The sequence below is a fragment of the Carcharhinus amblyrhynchos genome, chromosome 20 (genome assembly GCF_965287045.1).
Source record: "Carcharhinus amblyrhynchos chromosome 20, sCarAmb.v2.hapA, whole genome shotgun sequence".
Classification (NCBI taxonomy): Eukaryota; Metazoa; Chordata; class Chondrichthyes; order Carcharhiniformes; family Carcharhinidae; genus Carcharhinus; species Carcharhinus amblyrhynchos.
In genome coordinates this window covers 39,600,755-39,614,982 of record NC_137343.1, presented here as the reverse complement: position 1 = coordinate 39,614,982, position 14,228 = coordinate 39,600,755, and the positions used below count along the sequence as shown (strand labels likewise).

General features: G+C 44.0%; 1 protein-coding gene across 1 annotated transcript in view; it reads left to right on the top strand.

The window, feature by feature from the left end:
* susd2 (sushi domain containing 2) overlaps nucleotides 1-14,228 on the top strand; it is a 114,337-nt gene that overhangs the window by 29,866 nt on the left and 70,243 nt on the right. The window contains exon 3 of the mRNA XM_080208433.1: nucleotides 9,369-9,573. Within this exon, the coding sequence (XP_080064559.1) occupies nucleotides 9,369-9,573 (205 nt within the window). The remainder of the gene's footprint in view (nucleotides 1-9,368; nucleotides 9,574-14,228) is intronic.

Below are 14,228 nucleotides of genomic sequence, written 5' to 3'. Positions count from 1 at the left end.
GCAATCTGTGAGGTAACATGATCAAGGTTGGTCCCTCTCCCACATTGGGTGACTGTCAGTGTAGTTACAAATTAAGTGTGCTGGCGAGGGTGAGTAGCAAGCCTGAATGCCAAGCTGAATCCCACCCCCATGCCTTTATTTGTCTTGCTTTAACTTTCTTTCACTTTCTACTCCCACCTTGTTGGATCTCATCATTTTCTTTATCTGTTACCTTTTCTGCTTGAGCTTACAAGTCTGCCTGTTAATCGCCCAATATTGTGTTTGACTCAACTACATTTTAAAATGTAAGAGCAGGAGGCAACCATTTAGCCCATGAACCTGATCGATCATTTTCTTTTGGACAAGGAATCCTAGTTTTTGATTTGATTTGATTTATTATTGTCACATGTATTAACATGCAGTGAAAAGTATTGTTTCTTGTGTGCCATACAGACAAAACATACTGTTCATAGAGAAGGAAACGAGAGAGTGCAGAATGTAGTGTTATAGTCATAGCTAGGGTATAGAGTAAGATCAACTTAATGCAAGGTAGCTCTGTTCAAAAGTCTGACGGCAGCAGGGAAGAAGCTGTTCTAGAGTCGGTTGGTACGTGACCTCAGACTTTTGTATCTTTTTCGCAACGGAAGAAGGTGGAAGAGAGAATGTCCGGGGTGCGTGGGGTCCTTAATTAAACTGGCTGCTTTGCCGAGGCAGCAGGAAGTGTGGACAGAGTCAATGGATAGGATTCCCTTCTCTCTTTTCAAATCCCTCAAAATTCAGCGGAAACGTCTCTTTTTTAATCTCCTTTTAAAACCACTGAATTGATTCTTAGGCAGTGAATACCAAATTCTTACCACATTCTGTGTGAAGAATATTTTCCTTATGTTCACTTTAATTGTAAAATTGGTGGCTGTCGCCTCTTTTTGGCACTTCACATTTGAAGTACATTTCAAATTTCAGTTCTACCTTAGGCTTTTCTCAATAGTAACTGACCATTACTGGAAGCAGTCACTGTGTCTTATATTCAGGGGAAGGTGGTGGTGGTTTAGTGCTATCGTCATTGGACTAGTAACATAGAGATCCAAGATAACTCTCTAAGGTAACCAGGTTTGACTCCCACCACAGAAGGTAGTGAAATTTGAATTCAATAAAAAAAACGGAAGTACGAAATCGTAAAAATCCACCAGGTACACTAATGCCCTTTAGGAAATCTACAGTCCTTACCTGGCTCAGGAGACAGTTGTGTGCTGGTCCTGTAGATTGTATGTCATCTCACCCTGTGGATAGCTCCCCGCTTCTCTGATCCAGACACTCCAGGTTCAGTTCCACTTCAGGACCTGCTGGCCACAGGACTCACAATTTAGTTCAAAAGATTTATTATCAGTCTGCACCTTCCAACATAAAGATAAAGCACATGGGATTGCAGCTAATGTCTTGAGATGGATAGAAAGCTGGTTAGCAGATAGGAAGCAAAGAGTTGGCATAAATAGGTCTTTTTCTGATTGGCAGTCAGTGACTAGTGAGGTTCCGCACGGATCTGTGCTAGGACCCCCAACTGTTCACACTATATATTAATGATTTGGAAGAGGGAACTGAATGTACCATCTCCAAATTTGCAGATGATATAAAGCTAGGTGGGAGGGTGAGCTGTAAGGAGGATGCAGAGATGCTTTAGTGTGATTTGGACAGGCTGAGTGTGTGGGTATCTGCATGGCAGATGCAGGATAATGTGAGGTTATCCACTTTGGTAGCAATAATTGGAAGACAGATTATTACTTGAATAGGTGTAAATTGGGAGAGGTGGATCCTCAGCGGGACCTTGGATTCCTTGTGCATCAGTTACTGAAAATAGTGCCCAGGTACAGCAGTCAGTAAAGAAGGCAAATGTTATGTTGGCCTTCGTAGTGTGAGGATTTGAGTATATGGATAGGGGTGTTTTGCTGCAATTGTATAGGGCATTGGTGAGACCACACCTGGAGTATTTGGGTGCAATTTTGGTGTCCTTATCTGAGGAAGGATGTCCTTACTATAGAAGGAGTGCAGCAAAGGTTTACCAGGCTGGGAAGGTAAATCTGTCATATGAGGAGAGACTAAGTCAGTTAGGATTATTTCACTGGAGTTTAGAAGAGTGAGAGCGGATCTCTTAGAAACTTCTAACAGGGTTAGACAGGGTAGATTCAGAAAGAATGTTCAAAATGGTGGGGGAACTAGGGGGTCATAGTTTGAGGATAAGGGGTAAAACTTTTAGAACAGAGGAGAAATTTCTTCACCCAGAGAGAAGAATACTGCAGAAATGTGCTATACCTTCTCCTGTCAACACCCCTGACTAAGGCCCCCAGCGTTACATCTGTGAATCTAGGAGAATCTCTCTGGTTCTCAACATTTGAAGTTTCTACTTGCAGCCAGTGTCAGAATGGGGAGTCAGCAGCAACGCGCCTTTAAGCAGGGCAGACTGCCTTCAGGAGGAGTAGGCTAACTGCATAACATGGCACCAGTGCTTAGCCCTCTGCCGAGGTGGTCAGGCAGCCGGCAAAGCAGGTCCCACTCAGAGCAATTCTACAATTGAGTAAGCAAGGAGCTGGCTCCAAATTTGTGTGCTGCCTTTCTCAACAGGAATGGGCATGTGGAAGATTGCAAACTGCAACTCCATGCCTGAAAATGGGCCTTCACAAATCATTAGCTTATTGTTGCTTACTCAATGTCCTAGAGGAGTAAAGAATGGCAGAAATGAACCAGACTAGAGCTGCTGCCCAGTCGTATTCAATGTTAAGGAAACCTAGCTGGGAGGAATGGACAATAGAGTAGAAACATGAGGAATATTAAAACGAGAGAAGTAAGGGGCTTGAAGAATTGAAGGAATGCATGAAAACAGCTACAAATTCAGCTGACGCATAACCACCATAACACTTAATTTTTAACTAAATTGATAATCACTGCACATTCTAGTCATTAAGTAGATCTGCAGATCTGATATCTTGATTTACTTAGCCATAAAATAATCCACAGCCAAGAGCTAGAGGCAATAATGAGAAACAACAACAGTTATGTCCAATGGAATATCTGCACGGGTATATTGTTTTGAGTTCAATTGCCACAAATCAAGGCATCTATTTCTACTAAGACTAGGATTTGGAAGCCACCAATTACGTCAAGAGTTGTTCTTGGAACACAATTGTTTTGAGGAGAAGTTATAAACAGCCATTTAAAAATTACAGTATGTTAATCATAAGCTCCACTTACAGACGAGGCACCATGTCTTTAGTCTACACCAATCTGGGCACTCGAATAACAGAGGCTTTGTTTTTTAACGGTGTACAGGTCCTGCCAAGCTACATTTTCATAGCACAGTAAATGGATTAGGATTCCAAGCATTACATAGAATTACACAGAATTGCGCAGCACAGAAACATGTCATTTGGTAAAATGGGCCATTGCTGATGTTTTAAGTGTCACATGAGTCTCCACCTTGTGCTATCAGAATAAAGTGCTAATCTTCCTCACATTTATCTAGCTTCTCCTGAAATGAGTCAATGCTATTTGCCCGAGCCCCTCCTTGTGATGGTGAGTTGCATATTCTCATCAACCTTTGGGTAAAGATAACAGATCTCAAGGTTTTAGAGTTGTGGTGGATTGGAGATGAACATTTGAGGGCATGAATGAAAAAAACACACCCTCCAATCCAGATTACTACAGGTTACATTAGCGTCCGATTGGATATTAGGTTGCCACAGCTGTTTTATCATTCATTCATTCACAGGATGTGGGCATTACTGGCCAGGCCAGGATTTATTGCCCTTGAACTAAGTGGCATCATAAGCCACTTAAGATCACATTGCTGTGTATCTGGAATCACATGTAGGCCAGGCCTGGCCAGGGAGAGATCTTATCATAGAATTCCTACAGCGCAGGAAGAAGCTGTCTGCACCGACCACAATCCCACTCAGGCACTTCTCCCGTATCCCTACACATTTACCCGCTAATCCCTCTAACCTACGCATCTCAGGACACCAAGGGGCAATTTTTAGCATGGCCAATCAACCTAACCCACACATCTTTGGACTGTGGGAGGAAGCTCATGCAGACACAAGGAGAAAGTGCAAACTCCACACAGGCAGTGACCCAAGCCAGGAATCGAACCCAGGTCCCTGGAGCTGTGAAGCAGCAGTGCTAACCACAGTGCTACCGTGCCGCCCTCTTAAGTTCTTAGATCTCTTCGGTTCACTTTCTCTGAAGACTAAGGAAATTTGGCATGTCCACTACAACTGTCACCAACTTCTACAGATGCACCACAGAAAGCATTCTTTCTGGTTGTATCACAGCTTGGTCTGGCTCATGCTCTGCCTAAGACCGCAAGAAACTGCAAAAGGTTGTACATGCAAACCTGCCTCCCATCTATTGACTCTGCCTTGGCAAAGCAGCCAGCATTATTAAGGACCCCACGCACTCTGGACATTTTCTCTTCCACCTTCTTTTATCGAGAAAAAGACACAAAAATCTGAGGTCACGTACCAATCGACTTAAGAATAGTTTCTTCCCTGCTGTCATCAGACTTTTGAATGGACTTACTTTGCATTAAGTTGATCTTTCTCTACACCCTAGCTATGATTGTAACACTACATTCTGCACTCTTTCCTTTTTTTCTCTAAGAAACAATACTTCTCACTATATACTAATACGCGTGACAATAATAAACCAAATCAAATTAAAAAAAAACATGTTAGACTTACTCCAAATTTCAATTAAAATGTCGCTGTAATGATTTCATGATTAAATGCAGATGGTTCTGCTACTTCAAGAATACTGTCACTTACATCCTGATGTGGGTATGCCGGTGTTGGACTGGCGTAAACACAGTAAAAAGTCTGACAACACCAGGTTTTTAAATCAGTTGGACTAAAACCTGGTGTTGTCAGACTTTTTACTGTACTTACATCCTGCCCAGCACTAAATCCCACTCAGCTCATATTTCATTCCTTCAATCTCCAGTGCATTAAACTTGGGTTAAACTTCTCACCACTCCCAAATTTATAAAGCTCTTCCAGTCCCACTTTTTCAATACAGTCTGCATATCTCTATCATCAGTGGTAGAGAATTCAGGGATCTGTCCTGCAGTTGCCCACAACTCAGTTGTCTTTCTATATTCACAGCAGCATGGTGACACAGTGGTTAGCACCACTGCTTCACAGTGCCTGGCACCTGGGTTCGATTCCAATCTCAGGTGACTGTGTAAAGTTTGCGCATTGTCCCCGTATCTGCGTGGATTTCCTCCAGTTTCCTGCCACATGCCAAAAATATGCAGGGTTAGGTAGATTGGTCATGCTGGCTTGTCCCTTTGTATCCCAAGATGTGTAGGTTCAGGGAATTTGCCTGGGTAAATATGTGGGATTATGGGGATAGAGCCTAGGCAAAATGCTCGGTCAGAGAATCAGTACAGACTTGATGGGCTGAATTACCACCTCCTATACTGTAGGGATTCTATGATTCTATTACTACCACCACCACCTCCCCCCCCCCCCATCGCTCAGTGGTGCTTTTGACCATCTCCCCTATTATCTTTCTTAATCATTGTTGAGTTTGTCCCCTTCAGCTGTGAAGCACATTAGAACAATTTTAGAACATAGAACACTGCAGCACAAACAGGCCCTTCGGCCCACTAGTTGCGCCGATCACATCTATACCTACTAAGCCACAGACCTATCTATAACCCCCAATTCCATTAGATCCCACATACTCATCCAGAAGTCTTTTAAAAGACCCCAGCGAGTTCGCCTCTTCATTAAAGGTGCTACTCTTAAGCAGATTGTTGTTTCTATGGGTACAGCCAGACTCAGAATCATAGAACCCAACAGTGCAGAAGGTGGCTATTTGTCTCACTGAGTCTGCACCGACTCTCGAGCAGAGTATCTTACCCAGGTTCTCTCCCCTTCCCTATCCCCGTAACCCCATACACTTACCATGGCTAATCCATCTAACTTTGGAACACTAAGGGACAATTTAGCATGGCCAATCCATCTAACCTGCATACCTTTGGCGTGTGGGAGGAAACCAGATCACCCACAAAAAACCCACACAGACATGGGGAGAACATGCAAACTCCACACAGAGAGTGACCCAAGCTGGGAATCGAACCCGGGTCCCTGGCACTGTGAGGCAGCAGTGCTAATCACTCGATGGGCTGAATTACCACCTCATCAAATCACCAAGGTCGCAAGGAATTTGGTAAATATATATCAAATGAAAAGTTGGATTTGGGCTGAAATTACCACTTATTTGTGGTTAGACAGGGACTAAATGCTATTCCTGGCTACTAATTAAAAGGTACAACCTCTACAAATGGTTTACAATTTTCCATTAAATGCTAAACAAAGGTCAGAAATGAACTGGAGACTAACACTGCCTATTCACACACACAGGCTTATTTTTGCAAATGTGTTAATCTGTTGGCACAGATACAGCCATAGAGGTATACAGCACAGAAACAAGTCCTTTGGCCTAACTTGTCCATGCTGACTAGGTTTCCTAACCTGAACTAGTCCCATTTGCTTGCGTTTGGCCCATATCTCTCTAAACTTTTCCTATTCATGTATCTGTCCAAATGTCTTTTAAATGTTGTAATTGTACCCGCCTCTACTATCCCCTCTGGCAGCTCTATGTGTGCACCACCCTCTGTGTGAAAAAGTTGCCCCTCAGGTCCCTTTTAAATCTTATCCCACTCACCTTAAATCTATACCTTCTAGTTTTGGACTCCCCTCCCTTGTGGAAAAGATCTTGACTATTCACCCTATCTATGCCCCTCATGATTTTATAAACCTCTATAAAGTCAGCCCTCACTTCTGGAAAAAAAGGTCCCAGCCTATCCAGCCTCTCATAATTTAAGCCTTCCAGTCCCGATAATATCGTAAGTCTTTTTTTCACCCTTTCCAGTTTAGTAACATCCTCCGACAGCAGGGCGACCAGAATTGTGGCCTTATCAATATTTTGTACAGTTGTAACATAATGTCCCAACTCCTGTACTCAATGCTCTGATAAATGAAGGCAAGTGTGAAAAAGCCTTCTTCACCACCCTGTCCACCTGTGATGCCACTTTCAAGAAACTATGTACCTGCACTCGTAGTTCTCCCTCTGTTCAACAACACTCTCCAGAGCCCTACCATTAACTGTGCGAGTCCTGCCCTGTTTTGTCTTACCAAAATGTAACATCTTGTATTTATCTGAATTAAACTCCTTTTGCCGTTCCTCGGCTCACTGGCCCAATTGATCAAGATCCCATTATAGTCTTAGATAACCTTCTTCACTGTCCACTACGCCACCAATTTTGGTGTCATCTGCAAACGTACTAACCATATTCTCATCCAAGTTGTTTATATAAATCAGGCTGCTCATTCTGTACTGCTCACACACTTGTTTGCTGCTGGGAGTGACACCAGTCTAACTATCTTTCATTGACGTTCACCAGCATTACCCTCACTGAATCCCCCAACAACAACATCTCATGGGTTACCATTTGATCAGAAATGTAACTGGACCAGCCATGTAAATACTGTGACTATAGGGGCAGGACAGGGACTGGGAATTCTGTGGTGAGTACTCATCTTGTGACACTTCCACAAATCAGGAATGTGCTGGAACACTCTCCGCTTGCCTAGGCAAGTCTGGTTCCAACAATACACAAGAAGCTCAACACAAAGTAGTCCGCTCGATCAGCTCCCCATCCACCACCTCGAACATTTATTGTTCCCATTGCTGGCCCACAGCAGAGTGTACCATCTACAGGATTCACAGCAGCGAATCATCAAACCTCCTTCTTAGAAATCCTACAGCGCAGAAAGGAGCCATTCAGCCCATCGAGTCTGCACCGACCACAATCCCACCCAGGCCCTACCCCCATATCTCTACATATTTACCCGCTAATCCCTCTAACCTATACATCTCAGTACACTAAGGGACAATTTTAGCATGGCCAGTCAACCTAACCCGCACATCTTTGGGCTGTGGGAGGAAACCGGAGCAAACCCATGCAGACATGAGGAGAATGTGCAAACTCCACACAGACAGTGACCCAAGCTGGGAATCGAACCCAGGTCCCTGGAGCTATGAAGCAACAGTGCTAACCACTGTGCCACCGTGCCACTGTCCTTGGACAGACCTGCCAAATGCACCAACTCCATTACCTAGAGGAACAAGGACAACAGACAAACAGGGAAAGGAAATAAGAGAGATACAAACCAGCAAAAAAAAATGAAACAAAAAGAGGGCAGAGGTTATAATTTGAAGTTGCTGAATTCAATGTTGAGTCCAGAAGGCTGTAAATTGAAAGATAAGGCTCTGTACCGCGAATCTGAACTTTATTGGAACACTGTAGCAGGCCGAGGACAGAAAGATTAGAATGGGTATAATGTGGGAAATTAATGAATAAGGTGATTGAAGACTGGGGAGGCGGGGCGGGGGGGTGGGGGTGGGGAGGCGGGGCGGGGGTGGGTCACGATTATGGACTGAATACAAGTGTTCCACAAAGTGGTCACCCAGTCTGCATCAGGTCTTCCAAATGTAGGGAAATGAATGATAAGCAGTGAAGGTAATATACTCAGCTGAAAGAAATACAAATTAGTAATTGTTTTATCAGGAAGGTATATTTGTGGTTATAGACATTGAGGAGGGAGGGTGTAGAAGGACAGGCTATGCATCTCCTGTGCTTGCATGGTTTGGTGCCGTAGGAAAGGGCGGGGATGTTGGAGATGACTGAGGAGTGGACTTGTGTGTCCGATTTGTACACCTCACAGTGGTTAGCGCTACTGCCCCACAGCCCCTTTGGAATGATCAAAGCAGTGGGTAAGGGAGGATGTGTTTGTTGGTGGCTTCACGCTGGAGGTGGCAGAGGGTGACCCGCCGAATATGGAGATGGCGGGGGTGGAAGATGAGGACAGGGGAAACTCTATTGTTGTCCTGGGAAGAAGGGGAAGAGGTGAGAGCTGAAGTTCAGGAAATAGAATGGGCACTGTAGAGGACCTATTGACCACGTGGGGGAAAGAGTCCTCAGTTGAAAATATATCAGAGGCACTGTTGTGTGTTGTCTTAACAGATGTAATAGAGATGGAGGCCAGGGTCTTACCACCATCCACGTTGGCAGGATTTTCCCATCCCACTGCAGTAAATCGAGTTGGCAGCCAAATCCTCTGTCTTTGCTGCAGTGGAAGCGTTGGGTGAACAGAGGAACTAGGTTTGAGGAAACGTGGCTAAGCTATCAGTGGAGTCAATGGGTTTATAGCTGTCAAGGAACAGAAAGAGGAGGCCCTTCAACCCCTTGATCCTGTCCTACCTCTCAACGTGAATCGTGCCCGACTTGAAAATGCATGGTTGAACCTTGGATATGTTTTATTTTTTACTTTCAGATGCTCAGAGTTCATGTGAAAACAGCTGTGGACACAAATTGGCCAACTGTTCCTGTCATGTGACTTGCAAAGCACTGGAAATGTGTTGCCCAGATTACAGGGAATTCTGTCTCCGGATATCTCCTCAATCGGGAACGTTAATGGGAGGAGAAGATTTTGTCATCCTTGATGCAACATTTAACGTGAATGATACGATAATTTGCAAGTGAGTCTGTAATGTAGCTAGCAAGTATTAAGAACTATCTCCCTGTCATAAAACAGCAATGTGTTTAACTTCGAATATGTTACAGAATTATTGCCAATTTTTTTAATTAATCCTTTTCAACATACATTTAAAAATTTGATAAAAAGGTTTGATCAGAGGCTTTTTAAAGTTTATTTATTGGTGTCACATGTCGGCTTACATTAATACTGCAATGAAGTAACCGTGAAAAGCCCACATTTTGGCGTCAGGTACACTGAAGGAGAATTTTAGCATGGCCAATGCACCTAACCAGCACGTCTTTTGGACTGTGGGGGGAAACTGGAGGAAACCTACGCAGACGTGGGGAGAACATGCAGACTCCACACAGACATTGATCCAAGCCGGGAATTGAATCCGGGTCCTGGCGCTGTGGAGCAGTAGCGCTAACCACTGTGTGAGGTGTACAAATCGGACGTACTGCCTGAATTAATCCCCCCCAATCCCTTCATCAGGGCAGATTTTCAACTCATTGCATGGAAACAAAGAAAGATAGAAACTAGGAGCAGGAGAAGGCCATTTGGCCCTTTGAGTCTGCTCCACCATTCAATATGATCATAGCTGATCATCGAACTCAATGCTATATTCCTGCTTTCTCCCCATTCCCCTTGATGCCATTAAAATCTAAAGAATTACCCATCTCTTTCTTGGATATATTCGGTGACCTGGCTTCCACAGCTTTCTGGATAGTGAATTCCACAGAGTCATTACCCCCGAGAGAAGAAATATTTCCTCATCTCAGCCCTAAACGGTTTATCCCGTGTCCCCTAGTTCTAGATTGCCCAAACGGGGAAAATATCCTCCCTGCATTTAGTCTGTCCAGCCTTATTATAACTTTATACCTTTTCAATCAGATCTCCTCTAAATCCTTATAAATTCCAGTGAATACAAGTCCAGTTGAACCAATCTGTTATAAGACAATCCCACTAATGCCAGTATCAACCTAGTGAATCAACGCCGGCATACCCACATCAGCACTCCTTCTATGGCAGGTATATGCTTTCTTACAGAGACCAAAACTGCACACAATACTCCAGGTGTGGTTTCACCAAGGCCCTGTATTGAGGAGATACCTGGAGACAGAATTCCCTTTAATCTGGGCAACACGTTTAAGCTGATAAGAGATCTGTCCTTCTGAATTGAAATCCTCTTGCTTAGATAGGTGACTTAGATAGGTTGCAGAGCTGGGCAGCGAGGTGGCGGATGGAGTTTAATGTGGAGAAGTGTGAGGTAGTTCATTTCGGTAGGAATAACAGATGTGTTGAGTATAGGGCTAACGGGAGGACTTTGAATAGTGTGGAGGAGCAGAGGGATCTAGGTGTATGTGTACATAGATCCCTGAAAGTTGGGAATCAAGTAGATAAGGTTGTTAAGAAGGCATACGGTGTCTTGGCGTTTATTGGTAGGGGGATTGAATTTAGGAGTCGCAGCGTCATGATGCAACTGTACACAACTCTGGTGCGGCCGCACTTGGAGTATTGTGTGCAGTTCTGGTCCCCACATTACAGGAAGGATGTAGAGGCTTTGGAGAGGGTGCAGAGGAGGTTTACCAGGATGTTGCCTGGTATGGAGGGGAGATCCTATGAGGAGAGACTGAGAGATTTGGGGTTGTTTTTGCTGGAAAGAAGGCGGCTAAGAGGGGATCTTATTGAAACATATAAGATGATTAGAGGTTTAGACAGGGTAGATAGTGATAGCCTTTTTCCTAGGATGGAGAAAGCTAGCACGAGGGGGCACGACTTTAAATTAAGGGGGGGTAGTTATAGGACTGATGTCAGGGGTAGGTTCTTTACACAGAGGGTGGTGAGGGACTGGAATGCCCTGCCAGCTGCAGTTGTAAATGCGCCTAGTTTGGGGGCGTTTAAGAGATCCGTGGATAGGTTTGTGGACGAAATGGGATTGGTTTAGATTAGTGGGTTAGTGTTGTTTTTTTTAAAAGCTGGTCGGCGCAACATCGTGGGCCGAAGGGCCTGTTCTGCGCTGTAATGTTCTATGTTCTTGCAGTGAAGGCTAACATACCATTTACCTTCCTCATTGCTTGCTGCATTCATTTACTCAATCCCTATTCACTTTGTCTTTCAATGTGAATTGGGTCTGCCAACCATTCGAGGATCTGTTCAATTTTCATTCCCGCTGTTACAATTCACCATTTATTCTTTCAGGTTAACTCAATTCCCATTCCTTTCCTATCCATTTCCAAAAAGCATTGTTGCAAAAATGCTCTTTGGCTATTCCACACAGAATAATCCATTTCAATGAAGTACAGTAGTTATGCTTTTCATTGACGTAGACCCCAGGCTACAGCTTGGTAATGAAATTAGAATCATAGAATCCCAGCAGTACAGATGGAGGCCATTCAGCCCATCAAACCTGCACCAACAACAATGCCACCCAGGTCCTATTCCTGTAATCCTACATAATTACTCTGCTAATCCCCTGGTACTAGGGTCAACTTACCATGGCCAATCAACCTAACCGGCACATCTTTTTACTGTGGGAGGAAACCGGAGCACCTGAAGGAAACCCACGTAGACACGGGGAGAATGTGCAAACTCCACACAGGCAGTTACCCCAGGCCGGAATTGAACCTGGGTCCCTGGTGCCTTGAGGCAGCAGTGCTAATCACTGAACCACCCCTCGGCTGCAATGAGTTTAAAGAGGCACAGTTAGTTCAACTGGTGGAGATAATTTTACACCACTTCATTCCCTTATTGATTGCAGTATGACTGCAACTATTGCAAAGCAGAAGGTTTTCTTTCCACATAACTGCTTTGACTTTTGGAAGCTTTTAAACATCATTTTCAATCTTCTGCAATGCCATCCAATCTTTGCGTATTTATAAGGCCATTACTTGCCAGCTGTAAAGGTATTACATGCCCTCTCAAAGGGGAAATTAGGATGCAAATACAACATAAACCCCAGTTCACACATTCCATTCACAACAGGATTTGGAAGGGCATTAAATTCAGGATGTAAGCTTTGTTTCTGCAAGTTTTCTCACCTGACAGATGAAGGCTATGACTCAGGGTGGGGTATGGTTCAGCAGCTATGTCAACCCTCAGGTACCTCGTGGTAAGTAGCTTTTCCATGTGTGATAGTGAGGGATAGCAAGTTATTGAACTAAAGAGGGACAACACACCAGTCCCATCCTGCCTTCATCAATGTCCACATGCAATCAGAAGCAGGAACTCTGAGTTTAACGTTTCCTTCATTGAGGCCAGCTGAGGCCTATGCTGCCATCTTGGCTGAGGTCAGTCTTTTCTGTATGATGAACCCTGGGACATTGCCAAACGGTTCAATAACACACCTGGCTAGCTCCTTCCATTCTGGCTCGTTCGAAGACATCCTCCAGATTGCGCTTTCAATGCACTATTATAATTGAGACAATAAACTGCATTGTTAGAGCATCAGAATCGTAACCTCTATAGGGCCACTTCCAGATACTTTTAATAAAAGAAAGACTTGCATTTTTATAGCATCTTTTACCCATAGAAAGTCCCAAAGTATCTTACGGCCAATTAAATATTTTGGAAGTGTGGCCACTGTTGTCATATAGGAAATATTACAACCAATTGGCTCACTGTAAACCCCCACAAACAGCACTGTGATAATGACCTGATAATCTGCTTCTGGGGGTTTTGACTGAGGGATGAATGTTGGCCAATACACCAGGGATAATTCCCCTGCACTTCTTCAACATACTGGCTTACAATCTATCCTATCTATTGCTTTGGGGAGGTCATGGCCTAGTGGTATTATCGGTAGATTATTAATCCAGAAACACAACTAATGTTCTGAGGGTTCGAATCCCGCCACAGCAGATGGTGGAATTTGAATTCAACAAAAAAAATCTGGAATTAAGAATCTACCATGAAGCCATAGTTGCTCGTCAACTCTGGTTCACTAATGCCATTTAGCGAAGGCAATCTTCTGTCCTTATCTGGTCTGGCCTACATGTGATTCTAGAGCAATGTGGTTGACTCTCACCTACCCTCCAAAATGGCCTAGCAAGCCACTCAGTTTAAGGGCAAATAGGAATGGGCTATAATTGCTGACCCAATCAGTGATACTCATGTCCCATGCATGAATAAATATAAAGATGGGCAGGAAGGCCTTAATTTAACATTTCAACTGAAAGGTGGACCCTTGACAGTGCAGCCTGCCTTCAGTACTGCACTGGAGCTTCAGCCTTGTTTGTTTTCAAAGTCTTGGACTGGGAACTTACAGTCTCCTGATATTATAGGTGATCATGGCTGGAGTTTTACCGCCCTGCTTGCCATGGGAATCGGAGCAGGCGTGGGGTGGACGACGGGAAGGTCTGTTGATCTCAGGCAGGATTTTACAGTTTGGGGACAAGCGAGGCTGTAAAATCCAGCCCAAGTGACCAACAGAGTCTGAACTCCGTATAAAACTGACAAGCTGTCTCAAGTGCAAACGTTAAGTGCAAGCTTCTTGTTTAATCTTTGTGATTAATTCCACCATCTGCTGTGGCGGGATTCGAACCCTCAGAACATTAGCTGTGTTTCTGGATGAATAATCTACCAATAATACCACTAGACCATGACCTCCCCAAAGCAATAGATATGATAGATTGTATGCCAGTATGTTGAAGAAGTGCA